Genomic DNA, 20,122 nt, shown 5'->3' on the forward strand with positions numbered 1-20,122 from the left:
AAGCGGGGGAGGGGCAGAGAGAAAGGGAGACACAGAATCTGAAGCAGGCTCCAGGCACTGAACTGTCAGCACAGAGCCTGATGCGCGGCTCAAATTCATGAACCACGAGATCATGACCTGAGCCCAAGTCGGTCACTTAACCGACCGAGCCACCCAGGTGCCCTGAAATACAGTTTCTAAAATAAAAATATTTTCTTTATGTTAATGTGTAATGGGTATATTAGTGTTATGTAAATGAGTTAGTAAATATATTTTAAGTTTCAATTTCAAATTGCAGCAAATGTCGATAGATGTAAACCACAGAAATAAAATATCTGTGGGTTGTCCAGGAATTTTGGAGTGTACATTGTCTACTGAGGCCCAGTGGAGGGCAGACCACACATGGATAGAACTCAGTGGTTCCAAACTCACCCTCCCAGCCAATTTAAGCTCAGAGATATTTTTCCTTTGCCTCTTACAGTTTGGTCCTTGTTGTATTTAAAACAATTGTTGGAGTTTGAATGAATTTGCCACATTTACAAATTGCTAAGTTTTATGTGAAAGATCACAGTTTCCAATTCTTTTGACAACCTGAGGGACTGGCTGCATTGCTTTCACACTTGTGCCAGGGCCCTGGAGCTATGCCCTTTTGTGGATATGTGCTTTCTAGTTTCTCTCCATCCTCACCACACTCTTCTCTTTATGTCCCTTGTTTTAACCTGTTCCTCCTCAGTCACTCACGTGGCTTGCTCAGCTCCTGGGAGCATTTGTGTTTGTAATATCTGATCTACATGGTCTCCTTGGTGGCACGAAATTGGGAAGACCTGAGTATCCTGAGTCTCTTCCACGGCTCCCAGGGGGATGTTATATCACAAGATGCCAAGAGCCCACATCAAGAGGCTGAGATACTAGGTGACCCAGAGAAATTTCTGAAATGGAGGCAAAGGTCAAGTTTTAAGCCTCATTCTCTCAAATGTCCTAAGTATCTACTGCTCAATATGGCAAGTGGGTAGGTATAGTGCCAGGAGATAGCTGAAATTGGGATTAGGAAATGGGCTCGGGAGCCATGGGGCACGTGGGTGGCTCAGTCGGTTAAGCTTCTGACTCGATTTTGGCTCAGGTCATGATCTCACGGTTCGTGAGATCTCTGTGGCTCAGTTTTCTTATCTGCAAAATGAGACTAGTAAGATTATCTACCTCATATGGCTTTTGGGAGAATTAAATGAGATAGTATGTGGCAAGCACTTGGGATAGGACCTGGCACCAGTAAGCTTTCAATGACTGTTAGCTACTATTTCTTTCTTTTTTTTTTTAATTTTTTTAACGTTTATTTATTTTTGAGACAGAGAGAGACAGAGCATGAACGGGGGAGGGGCAGAGAGAGAGGGAGACACAGAATTGGAAGCAGTCTCCAGGCTCTGAGCCATCAGCCCAGAGCCTGACGCGGGGCTTGAACTCATGGACCGCGAGATCGTGACCTGAGCTGAAGTCGGACGCTTAACCGACTGAGCCACCCAGGCGCCGTTAGCTACTATTTCTAGTCTTCCTTTGAGCCGGGCTTCAGTCTGGCTATGAAAATTCAAGTAAGCCGTCATCAGGTTCTGCCAGGCAAACTAGACTCTGTCCTTGTCATCCTACCTCACAGATCCCAGGGATCCTGACATGAATGTAACAGATCCCAACAGATATTTGAGAATGACATGATTAACAGCCATATCCACTTAACTCACCTGTTAAATCTACAATAGATTTGAGATCAATCACGAGGCACATTAACAAGTCCATTCATTCATTCATTTGATTAGTCATCTCTTTATTCATTAAATATCTATGGACTGCTTATTACTATGTTCTAGGCACATCGACATGGAAGCGCATCTGATGACAGAAACCACCATCAGATAATTCTGTACAATAGGGCCTTAATAGTTGAATCCTTGTTTGTTAAAAACAATGATCCATGTGTTTCTACAGGACTGTGAAAGAGCGAGTCCTAATCTGAGGGTGTGTCATCTACATGAAATAAATCACTGCTAGCAAATTGCCTGGAAAAGAGAAACACGACTATAACTCTTGGAAAAAATTCTGTAAGTACTCAATTTATTCATAAAACAATACAGTTTAAATATTTATGATTTTTTTCAGTCATACATTTTTTTTTAACCATCATTCCCAAAATGTGCATTTGGCTGACATGTATTTGCAAAGTTAGGATCTATAATTATAACACTGGAGATCATACAAGGCATTTGATTTGCTCATTAATACTTCTGCAACAAACAACAAACAGATCTATTTTGCCTTGTGATTTACTTCCCCAATGCTCTGACCAAAAATAAATTCCTCCTTGTGCCTTTTATACCTGCAAAACACTTGTCCATTTCTCTGTGTGAACATTAGACAAGGGAAACATTCGTTCTGGTTCAAGACTGGCTGGTTTCTATCAAAACAAAACACCTCCACGCAGAACAATGATTCTAGGCATTTCTGCTGGTAGAATTTGCTCTCAGGAGTGATAAAAAGAGGCAGTCAGAAGCCCGACACTAAGCTTAAAGATCAGCTCAGTGGGCCAAGTTTCTGGAGAACCATACCGCATGGCCATTGGCCATGAACAAGTTTCCATTGTTGTGGTCCCACTGAAGACTCTGAGGTCTCTCCTAGGGATTGACATAAAAATGGAACGATCCCTGTTGAGGTCATGTGATGCCTCCTTTAAGAGGGCAGGGGCTGGCAAGGAGGAACCCTCCCTAGTCTTTTTAAGGAAGAGGAGTGACTATAAAGCAGTGAGACTGATTTGGGGTATGCAGCTTCTGGAATCAGTTTCACTACTTTCTATTCTCACCTCGGAGACAGGCGGGACTTTTGTGCTACCGGCAGGGGACAAGTGCCCTTCACAAGCAGACGAGGTGCTTCCCTGTTTCAGACGGTCTCTAGGATGATACCCCAAAGCCTAGAACCTCAGTACTCTTCAGTGTAGACTGCAATGGCGTCACCTGGGACCTTGTTAGAGATGCAGAATCTTGGGTCCTGCGGACCTGTTGCACCAGTCTGAATTTTAACAAGATCCTCAGGTAGTCTGTGTGCACAGTCAAGTCTGAGAGGTGCTGGGCTGAGAGGTGCCCCAGACCCACTTCTAGAAGTCTATGTCTAGGTGAATGAACCTTTTCTTCAGCAAAGAGACCGTTCTTAGCAGGGAGGGATTATAGATAACAACTGCAAAAAACAGTGTGGTTTGTTCGTTGGTTTGTTTTTATTTTAAACATGCAAAATACAGTCCATGCATCTGCCATTTTGAAAAGTCTCTCATCCCGTAGCAGATAAAACCAAATATGTTTTGGCTATCGACGTTCGGTAAATGTTTCAAAATGCTTCACAGTGTAAAGATAATAAGAAATTTAGCAAAATTTCGACAAACCTGTATAAAAAATGGATACAGACAACATTTTATTTCAAGGCGACATGCTATAATGTAAAGAGTAAGTTACAATTATTTGTGTTTCCTTGTAAAAAGTCTTTGACAATACAAGAGCTTAACAGATCCAGGCCTCAGGGCTACACATGCAAAAAAAATTGTCAGTTAGTTAAAAATCACCCAAACGTGCTATTTTTTAAATGTGTATGTGTGTGTGTCTTTTTAAGTACAGGAGTAGTAGAAGTAGTAAATGTTATCAGGAATAGTGTTTCAGAACTCTGGAAAAGCGTGCAGAGTTCACGGCGCTAGTGCTCTGGAAGACTCATACATTTCTGATGAACATTTTGGCTTAATCCCTTTGCCATTGTAATAGTCCACGACTTGATTTGGGACTTCGGCCAACACACTCTTTGCCAGGGCAGCTGGAGATGCCTGCAGGGAAGAAGAAATCACCGTGATTTTGGCACCTGGCCCAAGGAATCTGATCCAGAATCAGCCTACAAGACTGCAGTCTTGCTCTGAGCTGCTACCCTCTCTCTCTCTCTCTCTCTCTCTCTCTCTCTCTCTCTCATTCATTCATTCATTCAATCGATATTTGTTGGTCATCTACTCCAAGCAAGAGAGTTGTTAGATTGTTGGAAAATGAACCTTTCATTTAATAATTATATTTTTCATGCCTATCTCAAAATATAAAGCTATCCACAGCTGAAGATGGGTGAAAGTTGGACAGCAGAATGAATTGTCTTTAAGTTTGGTTCCCAAGTTGTGTTCAAGTCCAGGCACGATGCCAGGGTTTATAAGAGTTTGTGGTTCTTGCCATTAAAGGAGGTATAATCACGACAGGGGAGCCTGGTGTGGCCAAAATGAACTCTACTGTGAGCTTGAACACGGTACATGCCACAGAACAACAGCAGCACGTTACATGGGAGCTTAATAGAAACGTACAACATTAGACCCATCCCAGAGCTACTGAATCATCATCTGCATTTTAACTTGGTGCCCTTAGGGTGATTCCTATGTGAACTGAAATTTGGGAAGCACTGTTCTAGAGTCATTAATGCTCTGGGACGAGAGCACAGAAAACGAAAAGACCAAGTCATATTAGAGGAAATCACAGCAGACTTCCAAGAGGAGGTGGGATTTAAGTTAGGCATGTTTTAAAATGTAGAGAAGAAGGGGAATGACGTTTGATCATTCTAGGGACAGGGAGTCATCTGATGGGGCTGAAAGAAGTGTGTGTGTGTGTGTGTGTGTGTGTGTGTGTTGGGGGATGCAGGATTGTTGGAGTATTCTGTTGGAAGATAAGCTTGAGGCCAGGTGATGGAGGGTCTTGAATACCACTAATTAATGTAGTCTTATTCTGTCAGCAGTATGGTCCCCCTGTATGATTTGGGGCAGAGGAAGGTGGAGGTTGGTATTCTGCATGGACTCTGGAGTCATACAGAGCTGGATCTGACCTCCGGCTCTGGCATTCAGTACTAACTTTCCAGCCTCCGGGCAAATAAAATTGCCCTAGTCTCATTATTAGCTATTATTGAACTTGAAAACTTGAAGCTGAGGGACCAGTTAACGAATGCTTGAGATTCCTCAGCAAAGGAAAGAAAGAGGGTTCGACTAAATGCCGAATGACCTGGTTTCTTGCTCTTTCCTTCCTCTGTGGCTTGCCACTCAGCCATTCAACTTGGCTGAGCCCCTGTGTACTTGGAGACAAAACAGCAAAGAATAGGGATTGGTTTTATCTCACACAGTTTTGAGGAGGCTCAAAATAGAGACACATATCTTGAAAACATGATGGGGAGTTTTTCTAAAGTGACCTCTCACATTTCAAAGATGTCTTAGCATGTTGGGCACCTGACATCCGTGAATGCTCTGTTAGTTTATAAATGTCTGCTCAGGGTTGTGTGTTACAGCATGGTCCACATGTACACTAGGGTAACTATGAATTCATTCCTACTGTAGTTTACTCTCTGGCCACATGTCATATAAAGGCTAGAAAGCCAAATACTTAATTTCCCAGCCTCCCTTGAACCTAAGGATGCCCATAGGCCCCAGTTTTGTCCTTTGAGACATAAGGATGTTTCTTGGAAAGCTTTTTTTTTTTCCTGATTAGAGGGCACAGACATAATAGGCTTTGTTTCCCTTTCCTCTTTTTTTCTTTGAACTAGAATGTAATTCCTGGAGCTACGGCAACTGTTTTAACATCACGAGACAACAGCGAGGGGAATCACCAAGTGCTTGCCTGATACTATCAAATCACTGAAAAAAAGATGTCAGCAGCTGCCAGTCCTTAACTTCTCGTTACAGAAGGACAATGTATTTGTATTTATCCAATCCAGAGTCTCTCAATTTTGGCACTGTTGCTATTTTGGGCCAGCTAATTCTTGGTGTGGGGAACTGTCCTGTGCATTGTGGGATGTCTAACAGCACCCCTGGCCTGTACCCACTACCTGCAAGTAGCACCCAAAACTGTCATCATCATAAGTGTCTCCAGACGTTGCCAAAGTTGTCCCTGGTTAAGAACCACTTGTGTAATCCCCTGTTAAGATGAATTTGCTGTTATTTGTAGACAAAGATATCCCTAACTAACGCTGGCAAGTAGAACTTTGTACAATGATGGAAATATTCTATATCTGCACTGTCCAGTATAGCAGTCACTAGACTCATGTGATTATCGAGCCCTTGAAATGTGGCTGGTGTGAATGAAAAACTGAATTTTAAATTTTATTTAAAGTTTATTTAAATTTATTTAAACAGCCGCATGTGGCTATTTGTCACTGTATTAGCACAGTTTTTTTTTCTTTTCTTTTTTTTTAAAGTTTATTCATTCACTTTGAGAGAGAGAGAGAGAGAAAGCATGAGTGGGGGAGGGACAGAGAGAGGGAGAGAGAGAGAATCCCAAGCAGGCTCTGCGCTGAAAGTGCAGACATGGGGTTTGAACCCATGAACCTTGAGATCATGACCTGAGCCAAAGTCAGACGCGTAACCTACTGAGCCACCCAGGCGCCCCTAGACAGCACAGTTTCTAAATGACTCTCCCATTCTTTTGCATATCTGGGCTGGCTCTGGTGAGCAGTTAGGGCTTGAGGGCATGATCTGGTTGGGAAAAGGCCAAAAAGGTGAACACAGCTGGTATTTGCAGCTGTATTTATTAACTACCCATGACGCCCAGCTGCTGTGCCAAGCATTATATAGGTACCACCTTCATTCTCCCAATGTATTTGTCATTTGCCTCATTTTACAGATGAAAGTCTATGGCACAGAAAGGTTAAATAACTTGCCCAGAGCCACACAGCTCAGAGTCTGTGCCTTGTCCACTTCAAAGCTTTGAGTTATTATGCAAAGAGAGGCAGTTCATGGGTGACTGGCTTATATGAAATGATACCAGCTCACCTTCCATTTTATTTACTGTGTACTGAATTCAGAGTAGATTTGTTTGGATGATGACATAGTTTTCAAACTGTAATCTGAAATCCACGAAGATAAGGTGGGTGATATGCTCCTGGTGTTGTTTTCGTCACCCACAGAGCTGCTGGAGACTCTGTGCCCCAGACACACGCAGGCAGCACCCACTCCCTCACCCTGATCAGGGCGCTTCCCTTGTTGCTGACGCCCCCTCACCTCCCTGCCCACCAAGGCTCTGTCCTTCTTCCTTTTACAACCTTAAGCTGTGAGGCTTTCCTCTCTGCTGCTCCTCTCTGCTCTGAAATCCTAGAGCAACATTTGAACCCTTTTCAATCACCCACAGGTTGCTTAGCATGGGAGTTTTCTGCTGACACGTATGTCCCAACCATATAGTTCTCCAGAAAATTCCTCGAGGCCTGGCTCTGTGGCTTTATCATCTCACTGTGGTCCTAGTCTAGCACATGCTGTGCCCATAGAAGGTGCTCCATGAGTGTTTGAGGAATACGAGGAAGCTGGAGGAGAGGCGAGAACTCACATGGCTCTGTGGCATTGCTGTAGCACACAGATGTGTGTGTGTGTGTGTGTGTGTGTGTGTGTTTGCACAAGTGTGTGCATGCAGGGACCGAGAGAGGATGGTTTGGGGGAAGTGATAGCTTCATTGGTGAACACAATTGCAGCAAATCTAGCCTGCTCTAAAACATCCCTCCACCTAGCAGATAACACTCCTCGCTGTCCCCATGCAGATGACCTGAGGGCTTGCTGAGCCTCTTTTATTTAGTAAGTGGCTTCATTTGGAAACACCCTCCCCAGGCAAACAGCCTCCTCCACAGCTAGCCCACACCCCCCACTAGTGCCTATGAGCTTTCTGGGGGCTTGGTGTTACTTGGAGCTCCCTTTGTACTCAAGGCTACAACCAGGGATTGATTTTTGGCTCCTTTAATGATTCTAATTACACACAGTTCTCCTTAAAGGGCGAATAGCAATTGTGTGGCCGTAAGGCTATGAGCAATACCTTATCGTTCAAGGAGCCCTGGAGTGTGCAGGGATCTCTCTAAGTGGTCTCGGTAGGCCAAGAGATGTAGGGTTCAGTTGAGGCTGCTGGGCTCGTGATTTATCTGAATGTTTGCTTTAAAGTCCGTCCCCAAAAGGTGGTAAGCAGCAATTTGTGAAAAGCGTATGCCAAAGGCTCTGACGCTGGCACTGGGACTTGTTGACAATAAACCCATCCATCCTACTTTCATACTTGCCTTACCCAGTGTAGCTGGGGCCCCAGGGTGAGCCCAGATTGGGATTCCGATGTTTCTGGATGTATCTGATAAATTGGCTAGGAGGGTGAAGAGTTGCATTTGAATGAGGGTTTTGGGCTTGAGGAGAAAGGCTTTTCCAGAAAATGTCAGAAGGGAAAGCTCAAGTTGGATGGCAGAGTGCCTGACCCTAAATAACTGACTTCAGGCCTCAGAACAGAGGGGCTGGAGGGGGAAGCCAAAGACATTTCCAGCAGGGGGATGGGAAGCGTAGGCATTGGTGGTCTGCCTTAATAGTCCAGGTGACAGAGGGCTCTCCGTAGCACGGAGAGGAGGGGGTTCTTGTCATTTCCAAGGGGACCGCTGGGTTTCTGGGCACTAAGATTCTGGAGATTCCCTCCTGCTGGGGCAGCTCAAGTTCAGTTGCCAGGCCTGGGAGCGGTATTGCTGGCACCACACGCAGAGCAGAAGGCAAGGCCTCCGTGGTTAGCAGGGGCTGCGGGTGCTCCGCTCTTGAGCGGCCTCCATGAGCGTCATGGAACAAAAGAACACAGAGGACTGTCTGTGACAACACACGTGACGCCCAGATGCAGCTGGAGGAGGCTCTGAAGAACCCCTCAGGGCCACTACCAACACAGAGGGACATTTGTGTGACTCAGAGAAGGTGTCACTCTGGGCAACAGCAGCCCTCCATGTGCAGGGTTTTGTGTACATTTTAAAGGTGTCTTTTCTTGAGTTAAAAATCATCCCAAATTAGGAAATGCTGAAAACCTGTTACAGAGCAATTTCTTAAGGCCATGTCAGAGCATTGTCTAGTGGGCCTGCTTTGGGGTCATCTGGGGACTGTGACACTGCTTGACTTACTGTTTGTTACTGACGGGAGCCCAAGGCTGTAAAGCTAGATGTTAACTTGCAGAAAACTGACAAGATTTCTGCCCAGTCAAGAAAGTAATCTAAAGATGATAATTATTATTTTTTAACCCTTTTGGTTATTAAGCAGTTTTGAATCCGCCTAGCAAACCTATGCCAGTATTGCCCGCCCCCCCGTGACCATAATCAACTATTTTATACCCTCCTTTGAATAGCTTTGTTATCTTTCTGGTTCCCTCATTAAAGAGTTAAATAAATCTTTCATGCTGTTTACTGTATATTTATAGAGGATTTAGGTCTCTATCATTTCAAAACTATACTTTTCCAAGGCAAACACAGGCGTCTCCGAGGGTCCATGGCTTGACAAGGAGAACCCAGGCTGAATTTCAGCTTCTCTTTGCTACTTCGGCCTGGCACCGTCGGGAAGGGAACAGCCTGCCCAAAGGTGCATGCAGCCCTGTGTGCACTAGAGAGCCGAAATTATACGGCCGGGGGCAAGTACCAGTGAAACGCTGGCTACCGCAGTTAGCACGACTCCTCATCTCTTACTTAAGTCACACGTCTTTCTCCAAAGAGCCAAGCTCTATGTATCCTGCATGTGAGATGGCCCGGCCCCGCAGGGACAGCTAGCATTGCTTCACCCCAGACACTGGTGGCAAAATGTGGGAGTGGGCTTGCTTTGGTTCTGCTCTCCCACGGGAAGCCCCAGAGATATGCGTACGTGTTTGAAGTTCCTGAAGGGCACGAACTGGACGATGTCTCGAAGGACAGGCTCTCCCTTGGGTGACCTCAGAATGCCATCATCACCATCCAGCATCTGCATGTCGCTGAAGTCAGCGTTGCCCACCCCGACGATGATGACCGACATGGGGAGGTGGGAGGCGTGGACGATGGCCTCCCGGGTGTCGGCCATGTCTGTGATGACGCCATCGGTGAGGATCAGCAGGATGAAGTATTGCTGCAATTGATTGGAGGCCAGGTGACCACGGGGATGGAGAGGTGGGGGAGACAAGGACAATACCAGTTATGTACGCAGGAGGCTTCTGTGCATACTGACCACTGCGACAGTACTGACAGACTTTTATGGAGTCTGTCTTTTTATGGAGTCTTTTATTGAGTGTTACAGCCCCAACGACTTAAGGTTATGATGAATGGAACTTAAATGCAGGCATACGAATTGTGGGTTAATTCTAATAATCACCTTAGTGGCAGTTACAAAGCACAGGGTAGTGGACAGAGCAGCAGAGGGGAGTCAAGAGGGCCTGGCTTCAAAGACTCACTCTCTGAGTTCCTGGGAAAACTCCTTCCCTCTGCTGGGTCTAAGTCTCTTCATCTGTGAAGTGAGGAATGGGACTAGACCATTTATCCCATCCTCTTCAACTGTGGGATTTTTCAGAGTCTATGAATGATTTGCCCCATATGATAGCCACTAGCTCCATGTGACTACCGAGCCCTTGAAGTGTGACTAGAGTAACAGGGGAACTGGAATTTTAATTTTATTTCATTTAAATGAATTTAAATTTAACTTTCAAAATGAAGACTCGATTCAGTTATTGGAAACCTCTGAAGGACATCTGGAACCACTCAGGTATGTGAATCTAGCTTCTCAAAGATTAACATATAAAATGTAAAGAAAGATCAAGTATTTGTGGTGATGATTTAGCATCCAAATTAAGATGATGTAAGTAAATACACATGGATTTTGAAGACTGAGTACAAAGAAAGAATGTAAAATATTTCATTAATAATTTTTTTATACGGAACATATATTAAGATGAGAATATTTTGGTTATATTGGGTTTCGATAAAATGAATTCCCTAGATTCCTTTAACTTTTAAAAATGTGGCCACTAGAGAAATTAAAATTGCATATACGACTCCCATTACATTTCCAGTGGACAGCACTCATCTAGAGCCTTGCTGGCGGAGGGTGAGGGCTGCAGTCTCTTTCCCCAGAGGCCATGCACCATGGCCTACTTTGAGTGTGCTTGTGGGTGCTCAGCTCCTGTGGCTTCCTGCCTGCAGACTGGCTGGCCCCTTTCCACCTGCATAGGCTGGCAGGTGGCTCATCTGAGATGGAGACTGCTGAAGAGGCTCTGTACGCATCAGCACAGGGAGGGCTCAGGACGTGCTATGGGGTCTGGAGAAGGAAGACTATCAGAGGTCATCACTGCTGTGAGTGGCATCATGATAGCCTCTGGTGAGAGATGAGAGAGAAGTAGGGCCCTGGCCTGCCACTCATGCCAATCTACTATAATTTTTGCAATGGGTCCAACATCTACAAGGAATAAATGTGGGATTATGAAGCCATTTCAAGTTGCCATATTTCAAAGAAGAAAGGCTGGATAGAATAGCCACATTCTGAAAACGTTTGGTTTTGAGAATCCTACTTAAAAGGTTGCACACAGGCTGGTAGCATTAAAAGTTCCCACTTCTCTTTGTAAGTCTGAAAAAAACATTTTAGATGAAATAACCTGTCAAAAGTGCAACTGGAGAGAATAGAAATTCTCACTATGATGAAGACAGCCACATGTTCTACATGCTTTTCATATAGTTTAACGTAAAGACTATTTCTGTTCCATGTCCATTAATTAACTACCCATCCCTAGTTCTAGCTAACCGACCAATATGCAAGTTCATTTCAGTTGTACATTTTCATTCATAGCCATGCTCTTTGAGTCTTATATAGTTACAAAAAAAGGTAGCCTGGGAGTTTGGAGGAAGATTTCAGTAGGATGACCGCATAGTACAGCTAGAAAGGTGCAGAGAATGGGCAGAAGGAGGCAACTTGGTGGTGGGAGATATGGGGAAGAGGTATAGAATACACCAGAATCATAAATCACCCTTTCCAGGGTATGCGTTGGAAGGCCAGGCAGATGCCACACCTGGATGGAGATTGCTTCTGACTCATAAACAGATGAGCCCTAGTCTTCCTTTCTCCACTTTCCCCAACTGCCACCGATTTGATCTTTGTAGCCCCAAGGGATGGATCATCCCTACCTGCTCGATGCCTCCAGAAACAAAAACACCTGAGAGTCACACTACCACATCAAGAAACTTTAGACTTGAAATGGTCTAGAGACAGGGTTGGGAAAATATTTTCTGTAAAGGGACAATAACCAATTATTTAGTAATCTCTATCCAACAACCTAACCTTGCTAGCGTAATATGAGAACAGCAATTTCAATACTTAATATGAATGGGCATGGTTGTGTTCTCTTTTTAAAATTGTTTTAATGTTTATTTATTTTTGAGAGACAGTGAGAGAGAGAGAGAGAGCAAGAGCGGAGGAGGGAAGATAGAAAGGGAGACACAGAATCCGAAGCAGGCTCCAGGTGCCGAGCTATCAGCACAGAGCCCAACGCAGGGCTCGAACTCACGAACCATGAGATCATGACCTGAGCTGAAGTTGGATGCTTAACCAACTGAGCCACCCAGGCGCCCCTGATAACATTTTACTGATGGAGTCTGAAGTTTTAAATGTCATATAATTTCCATGTGCCATGAAATTATCATTCTTCTTTTGATTTTTTCAACCATTTAAAAATGTAAAAGCCCTTCTTAGCTTGTAAGCCATTGAAAAACACACTGCAGAATGTAGTTTGTTGACTTTTCATCTAGAGCAGGGATTTTATTTTATTTTTTTAAAGATTTTAATCTTTAAGTAAGCTCTACACCAAACTGGGACTTGAACTCAAAACCCCAAGGCCAAGAGGTGCATGCTCTACCAACTGAGCCAACCAGGAGCCCATAGAGTAGGGATTCTTAACCTGGGCCTGTGGACTGTTGAAAGATTTCAGATAGTCTGCGAACTTGGGGAAAATTACATTTTTATTTTCACTAACCTCTAACTGAAATTTATCATTTTAGTTTTAACTGTACTTGCAACTTCATCACCAATAGAAATCACAGAATATTTTCCTGTTAAATTACAGTGACTGCAAATATCTTACTATATCATTTATATCAATACTACTTAGAAATTACAGAATTATTAGACTAGTTACGAGTTCTTATAATTTAATGTTAATAAAAGAAGCATTTTATTACTATATTTATCATGCTTCTTAGCTACATTTAAAAATGTTTTGCTGAATGCATTTCAATACATTTGGTTTATTTATAATATATATTTTAATTTGTGCATTTAAAAGCATTTCTGAGAAGCGGTCCACGGGCTTCACCAGCTGTTAATGGCGCTCCTGGAACAAAACAGGTCTAGAACCCCCGCTCTGAGAAGATTGTCAGGATTTTAGAATCTGATCCTTCCAGGTTCAATCTAGCTAAAAGTAACAGGCTGCACATTGCCGGATCGAAATCCTGATGGAAATTTCCAATAAAGAAAGCAGTAGCAGTTACTTCCCAAGTCAGGCCAGGAAAATGCTCACAGATGAAACATTACAGTCTTTGAATGAACTGGGGTCTTTAGATAGGAGGGGATTTTTTTTTATTCCTACAAGTGTTCCACAAAACCGAGAAGAAAATCTGACAGCCATAGATGCCCTGTACAACTTGCCCAAGAGGCTCAAGGTTAGGACCTTCAGCTATCAGTGATAACAAGGGGCCCTGGATCATACGCTGTTCAAAGAACAGGGAAAATCCCTGGGGAAAAACATCAGTGTTTCTGGCCTACAGGGTAAATTATCTGAGGTTGTGTGGATTAGATACTTCCTTCACCGATTCCTGACATGTCCTTTCAAAGCAGACACGCCTGTCCTTGGGGGAGTGAGTCATGGCCAAAAACTCACACTGGCTTTAATCAGGCCCGAATCCAGACCCATGTCAGCCCTATTCTCTTTTTATTCTTGTGGGTCCTGGTTTGCTAGAGGGCCTGGGATCATTCAGTTTTTAAACTGGGCTGTAGGGAGCTCTGGGGATATCTTGTCTGCTCTTGGGGATAAAGGAAGTAAAGGCGAACAGACAAGTTTGAACCTCATTCCTTAGCCCAGATTTAGCAAGAATGGTCTATTTTCTTAAAATCTATTTTATATGTTGGACTTCTGAGCAAGGTATCATTTGAAGAATTTGAGTTTGAAGTTCTGTGATTGAAAAAAAGTTAAAAAAAAATGAAATACTGATCCTGTTGAACCCTTATTTGTAAATCTTGTATCTGTGAGGATTCAGATTTTCTCCATGGCCTCTGTGGGTTTGGCAAGATGGAGGCGCCATTGACTCTGAGAAGTACAATTTTCAGAAGAATGTTGCGGAGGAAAGTCTGACTGGTATAGGTGGATAGAGATATTGAGGTAGATTCTGCTTTTGCTTTAAAGGAGAGTAAAGTAAGGGAGAGTAGCTAAAGGGTAAAGTGGTGTCAAGGGAGATATTGTAATTCAAATAGAGATTATAGCCTGTTTTATTTGCTAATGGAAATAAGTCTTCAGTAGGAAGGGGAAATAGATGATAAGGAGAGAAGGGGAACATAACTGCTGGACCAATGTCCTTGGATAACTGAGAGGGGATGTGCTCCAGGACACAAGACAAGAGGTTGACATCAGGTACCAGCATGGCCCTCCATCTATTCTAACATGAGGAAGGCTGAGAACCTGGGCACATAGGTTGCGTGAGTTCATGTCAGGAGATGAGGGAGTAGCATATAATCTTCTTCACGGAAATGCAGTATCTTGGACCCAGGATAAAACTAGAGAAAATTTCAGATATTGGCAATATTCTACTAAATTAAGAAAGCTAGAAAGAAAAGATATCGGTATCATTAAAAATGATATATAGAAAAGTTATTATGGTTATATTCAACTCTAAGATTTTAGGGGAGAAAAAACCAAACTCTTTTCAGCCTTATAGCCTTGGTTTACATTTTTCTTAAGAAAACCATGAACATGGGAATGCAAGCTGGTGCAGCCCCTCTGGAAAACAGTATGGAGTTTCCTCAAAAAACTAAAAATAGAACTACCCTACGACCCAGCAATTGCACTACTAGGCATTTATCCAAGGGATACAGGTGTGCTGTTTCGAAGGGACACATGCACCCCCATGTTTATAGCAGCACTATCAACAATAGCAAAAGTATGGAAAGAGCCCAAATGTCCATCGATGGATGAATGGATAAAGAAAATGTGGTATACAAACACACACACACACACACACACACACACACACACACACACACAATGGAGTATTACTCGGCAATCAAAAAGAATGAAATCTTGCCATTTGCAACTATGTGGATGGAACTGGACAGTATAATGCTAAGTGAAATTAGTCAGTCAGAGAAAGACAAAAATCATATGACTTCACTCATATGATGACTTTAAGAGACAAAACAGATGAACATAAGGGAAGGGAAACAAAAATAATATAAAAACAGGGAGGGGGACAAAACAGAAGAGACTCATAAATATGGAGAACAAACTGAAGGTTACTAGAGGGGTTGTGGGAGGGAGGATGGGCTAAATGGGTAAGGGGCACTAAGGAATGTACTCCTGAAATCATTGTTTCACTATGTGCTAACTAATTTGGATGTAAATTAAAAAAAAAAAAAAAAGAAAGAAAACCATGAACAGAATGTAAAATAAATCTTTGCCATGATGTTTTGTGTTGCTGCATCTGACCACCAGGGGACAGAATCATCCATTGTTTTACTTCTGTTTTGCTTTGCTTTCATCTGTAGTATGGGTCCATTGGAAAGCAAGCTTATTTTTGGATGATTTTTTTGCCCCAGGAATATGAGATGAGTATGACCTGCCGTGGACTATAATAGCTTCTGTTGTGGAGTGTCTCCTGGGTTCAGATAATGTGGCAGACATTTGAGATGTGTCATCTCTGAGCCTCACAATAACCCAGCAGAGTTGGGTATGATTATGTTCATTTTTCAGATGAGGAGACTGAAGGTGGGGGAGGGTGAAGGCACTTGTCCAAACTCATACAAGTAGAAATGTCTGTATTTATTGTCAGAGTGGGATGGGTGCCATGGCCAATATCCGGGTGAGTGAACATCGTTTAGCAGGAGGACCAGCCCTCTCCTTACCGATGCCTCCTTGGTGTTAGTCTCTTCTGATGCTGACTTGGCGACCTTCTGAATGATGGGGGCGATGTTGGTGGGACCATAGAGTTGGAGCTTGGGAAGGCAGCTCTGATAGGCTTCCACAACTCCTTGAATTCCTAAGGTGAAATTGGTAAAGATCAGTAGCACTTCAGTATCTCCTTAAATCTATGTGCAATCAAACACACGCAGAAATAAAACATTAAATTGCCCCAATAGTCCTTTTCAATGTCACATTTATGTCCTTAAGGTAAAAAGGAAAACACCACATCACTGGTGGTGTTGCCGACACTCCTGATGAAATCATTCTCTTTAAAGGCTCAAGTCAAAAGCAACCTTTTCCACAAACATTTCCCTAATATCCCACTTTACACAAAAGATTTCATTAGATCTTCACAGCACAATGAAATAGATGTTATACCCCTTTTATAGGTGATGAAAACTGAGGCTCAGGGAGGCTAAATGATCTGCCTCAGGTCACAAAGCAAGTGAGTCATAGTCTCAGGATTCAAGCCTGGGTCTTGCCTGGCTCTCTCTAAAGGCTGTGCTCTCAGCCACTAGGCAAGTCAGCTTTAATGTTTCTCTAGATTTCACACCACCTGCTGACTCTACTCTAGTCTATATCACTCTCGGCCACCCGTAGGAGTCACGTGTACATCGTGTCATCATCATTATTTAATGGAATATGTTGAGGGATTTCTAGCTGGAAATAATGGAACACTGACCAAATCCTTTGAGAAGGCTCTTTCTGGCACAAAACCATAAAGCTTCTTGTTTGAAGTCACTGAGGCCATATCCTTTGCCAACATGCTGAAAGTGTCAAATGATTTCCGTGTTTCCCCCTCTCTTTATTCCTTTATACAGGAGGAAGTTGTGAAAAATAAATCCCTAATGAAAACTTGGAAAGCAGAAAGAGGGGTAGCGTATCACTGCCCATTGGATAAATTTCTCCCCCATGTTTCTTTGGCAGAGAAATCCAGAAATTACTATCAATATTCTTGCTGTAAGCTTAAGACCTCTTCTGCATTCTGTCTTTTAAAAATTTTTTTAAATGTTTATTTGAGAGAGAGAGAAAGAGAGAGAGAGAATGAGAATGAGTGGGGGAGGGGCAGAAAGAGAGGGAGACACAGAATCCGATGTAGGCTCTGCACTGTTAGTGCAGAACCTGATGCGGGGCTTGAACTCATGGACCGTGAGATCATGACCTGTGCCAAAGTCAGATGCTTAACCAACTGAGCCACCCAAGCACCCCTGCATTCTGTCTTTTATGGCTATTTTTCTGCTCTGTTATTATGGCTCTCTGTTGCCTTTGGAGTAGTAAGTTTATTTGGATAGAGAAAGCCTAGTTGTCTGCTGTGGACAGATGACTGTGGATAACGGACACACTGTATCAGAGCAGAGAGACAAAAATAGGAAAGGTACACACGGAAGGGATGTGAGACCTTGGCTTTCTTTTATGTGTGATTTACCTGCACATTCTGGGTTGTCTTCATTAAAGTTGATTGCGAAGTCGTGAGAGACCTAGACACCAATTAAAATTTAAAAAAGGAAGAAAGGAGAATTACAACTTTAATCCAGTAAGGAGGCACTGGGGCTTAGAGTTTGCAAACAAATGCCCATTACATTCATTATGTGTTAAGCAGCAGGAACCATTTTAAGCCTTTACACAATCAATCTGAGATGGAGGGTGAATTCTAAGCTCCCCGTGGAGTTGAGGTGACAGGAAGATTTTCTAGAATCAGATAAATGCTGGCAGGAGGGGAGAATAAGGCATATAAAAGGAATTGAAGAAAAGATTTCAGAAAAATGTAACTCCAAATAGCTTCCAGATAGAACTGGCCACAGGCTGGAGGCTTAGATTTGGCTGAACTCTATTTGGACCCTCAAAAACCCAAGCTGTCTGCTCAACATGGTGATGGTTATAAAGGCTCCAGCTAAGCTGTTGACATTTACGAATCATTCTAACATTATATGCAGAAATATAGGGCCAGAGGATTTTCAGATATATACAGGTAAAATGGACTCTATTCCTGGAAAAGTAATAAAGTAATATACTTTTTAAGCTTCCAGCACAAATTCCTCTACCTGGCAAGACCAGGTAGGACCATAAGGTCGAATAAAATACTGTTTACTTTTTTTGTTTCTAAAACCTGATAAAACAAGAGGGATGTTTTGGCATCTGGACATTTTTATTGGATCATTTGGAATTATATAGAGACTTGCATTTCAAAGGCTATTTCCAAGCATTGACTCTATTAGGTGCTAGAAAATAGGTCACTGTGTGAAAAGACCCCTCTTTTCTTAGTGTTCACGCTAGCCCACATTTCCTTGCCCTGAGAACTTCCAGGAAGTCAGCTGACTTCTAACCATCTTACCTGCTTTACTTACCTTAAGTCTTTCTCAGGCCTCCAGAGCCTGCTTTGCCTGCCTAGCTGAAAGTTTTGGGGAATGAATGTCCCTGGCGAGTAGCCCTTAATCACTCACTGGATGACAGGATATGGTATATCAATACCCCAGCTCCCTTTATCTCTTGGGGTCTGTGTGCACTCTACGTTGTCTTCCTGGAGGCCCCAGAAGAATTCAGCTCTGGCTACCCCAGTGGTAACTGGCTTGTTAGCATACCCTATGTTGACTTCTCCCCATTTTCCCACCCTCTGTTGAGCTTTCCTCCACCTCTCAAATAAACAACTTGCATCCAAATCCTTGTCTCAAGATCTATTCCCAGGAAAGTGCAAACTAAGACACAGGCACTTGTGGCTCAGTTTCAAGACAAACTCTGAGATTTTATCCTAAAGAAGTAAATTGTGATGACCTTGTAAACTCTCCGGGGGCACCCGGCTGATTGAGACCACCAGTGCCTATTAGAGCAGAGGGGAAATTAGGCATGGCAAAGGGGCATTTGCATGGCTTTGTGAGAGCACAGATGAGGATATGTGAGGGATGCCTGTTAAGACAGCATCCCCATCTGAAGGGGATTGCATCTCTTCAGCTCTGCTAATTCTTGCATGTGAAATCTCTTAATCTCAGTGTTGTTAGTTCTTTTAGTTTTTCCAGAGAAGCCAGAAATCTGATATTTTACATGAAATGGCTTAATTCTTAAAAAACATTTTTTTTTTAAACGTTTATTTATTTTTGAGAGACAGAGAGAGAGCATGAGCGGGAAGGAAGTAGAGAGAGAGGGAGACACAGAATCTGAAACAGGCTCCAGGCTCTGAGCTGTCAGCACAGAGCCCGACGCGGGGCTCGAACTCACGAACTGTGACATCGTGACCTGAGCCGAAGTCAGACACTTAACCGACTGAGTCACCTAGGCACCCCTGAAATTGCTTAATTCTTAAAAAAAAATTTGTGTCAAATATAATACATTTGTGGCCTGAATAATGTCTACAGGCCACCAGTCAGCAACTCCCAGTCTATGTTCTTCCTCTCCATGTGCTCCATTTCCAACAAAAGCTTCTAGAAATCTGTAGCCATGCCCAGCAGGGAAGACAGTATGGGGTATAAGGCAAACAAGAAAGAGGACAGGTCAGGAAGACATGCCACTCCATCCAGTGCTCATTTCAGCAGTATCGGGGAGATGGATTCCCTTTTTACAAAAAGGACACAGAAGGGGAAGGCCCTTGGTCTGACAGCTCTGGTGTGGGAGCAAACGTCAGCATTTTCCTCCTGTCCTGAGACTCAATCGGTAAAAGAGAAACTGATGACTGAGCAGTATTGCTTCCACTTGGCTTGCAGCTTAGAGGAATTGATGAGTTTGGAGCAGGAGCCTTGCTGTCCCTCCAAGGCCCTTCCTCCTGTGGGAGCAGAGTTCTCTCTGGAGAGCGTCCCATGGGGGCATCTGGTATACCACAGCACAATGCCTCAGCTCCACTGCAGTGCAAATCTCTCTGCACAACCTTTGTCTTCTTTGTTCATGAGAAATCAGTATCAAATAGGACTCCAGTGTTTACACGGGAAGCTTTCAGCTCCCCAATACTCTAAGCCAGAGTGCTTCTCCTTCAGGACTTCTCTGTATCTCTCTGCCACACAAGCCTGGTGCTCAGAGACTTGGCCTAAGGGACTCTGCAGAAGTCCTCGTCATGGACTTTCACAGTTGGCACTGTGATCAATAGGATCTTTCTATAGAGGACCCCTGCATAGATAGGTTCTGAGACAGTGGAGATCAACTTCCTGAGCGTCTTCTCAGTTTCTGACCATACCTACAGGAAGCTCAACAAT

The 20,122-nt window shown here is 43.4% G+C and overlaps 1 protein-coding gene across 2 annotated transcripts in view; it reads right to left on the reverse strand.

Moving 5' to 3' along the window:
* Window positions 1–3,210: 3,210 nt before the first annotated feature.
* The window catches only part of CPNE4 (copine 4), a 507,119-nt gene continuing 490,207 nt past the window's right edge, over window positions 3,211–20,122 (reverse strand). For both annotated transcript variants that reach the window (XM_058729893.1, XM_058729894.1), the window contains exons 13-16: window positions 17,374–17,425; window positions 15,890–16,023; window positions 9,629–9,865; window positions 3,211–3,823 (exon numbers count right to left, since the gene is read on the reverse strand). In XM_058729893.1, the coding sequence (XP_058585876.1) occupies window positions 3,689–3,823; window positions 9,629–9,865; window positions 15,890–16,023; window positions 17,374–17,425 (558 nt within the window). In that variant the 3' untranslated portion in view covers window positions 3,211–3,688. The remainder of the gene's footprint in view (window positions 3,824–9,628; window positions 9,866–15,889; window positions 16,024–17,373; window positions 17,426–20,122) is intronic.

This window comes from Neofelis nebulosa, chromosome 5 (assembly GCF_028018385.1).
Source record: "Neofelis nebulosa isolate mNeoNeb1 chromosome 5, mNeoNeb1.pri, whole genome shotgun sequence".
NCBI classification, from domain to species: Eukaryota; Metazoa; Chordata; class Mammalia; order Carnivora; family Felidae; genus Neofelis; species Neofelis nebulosa.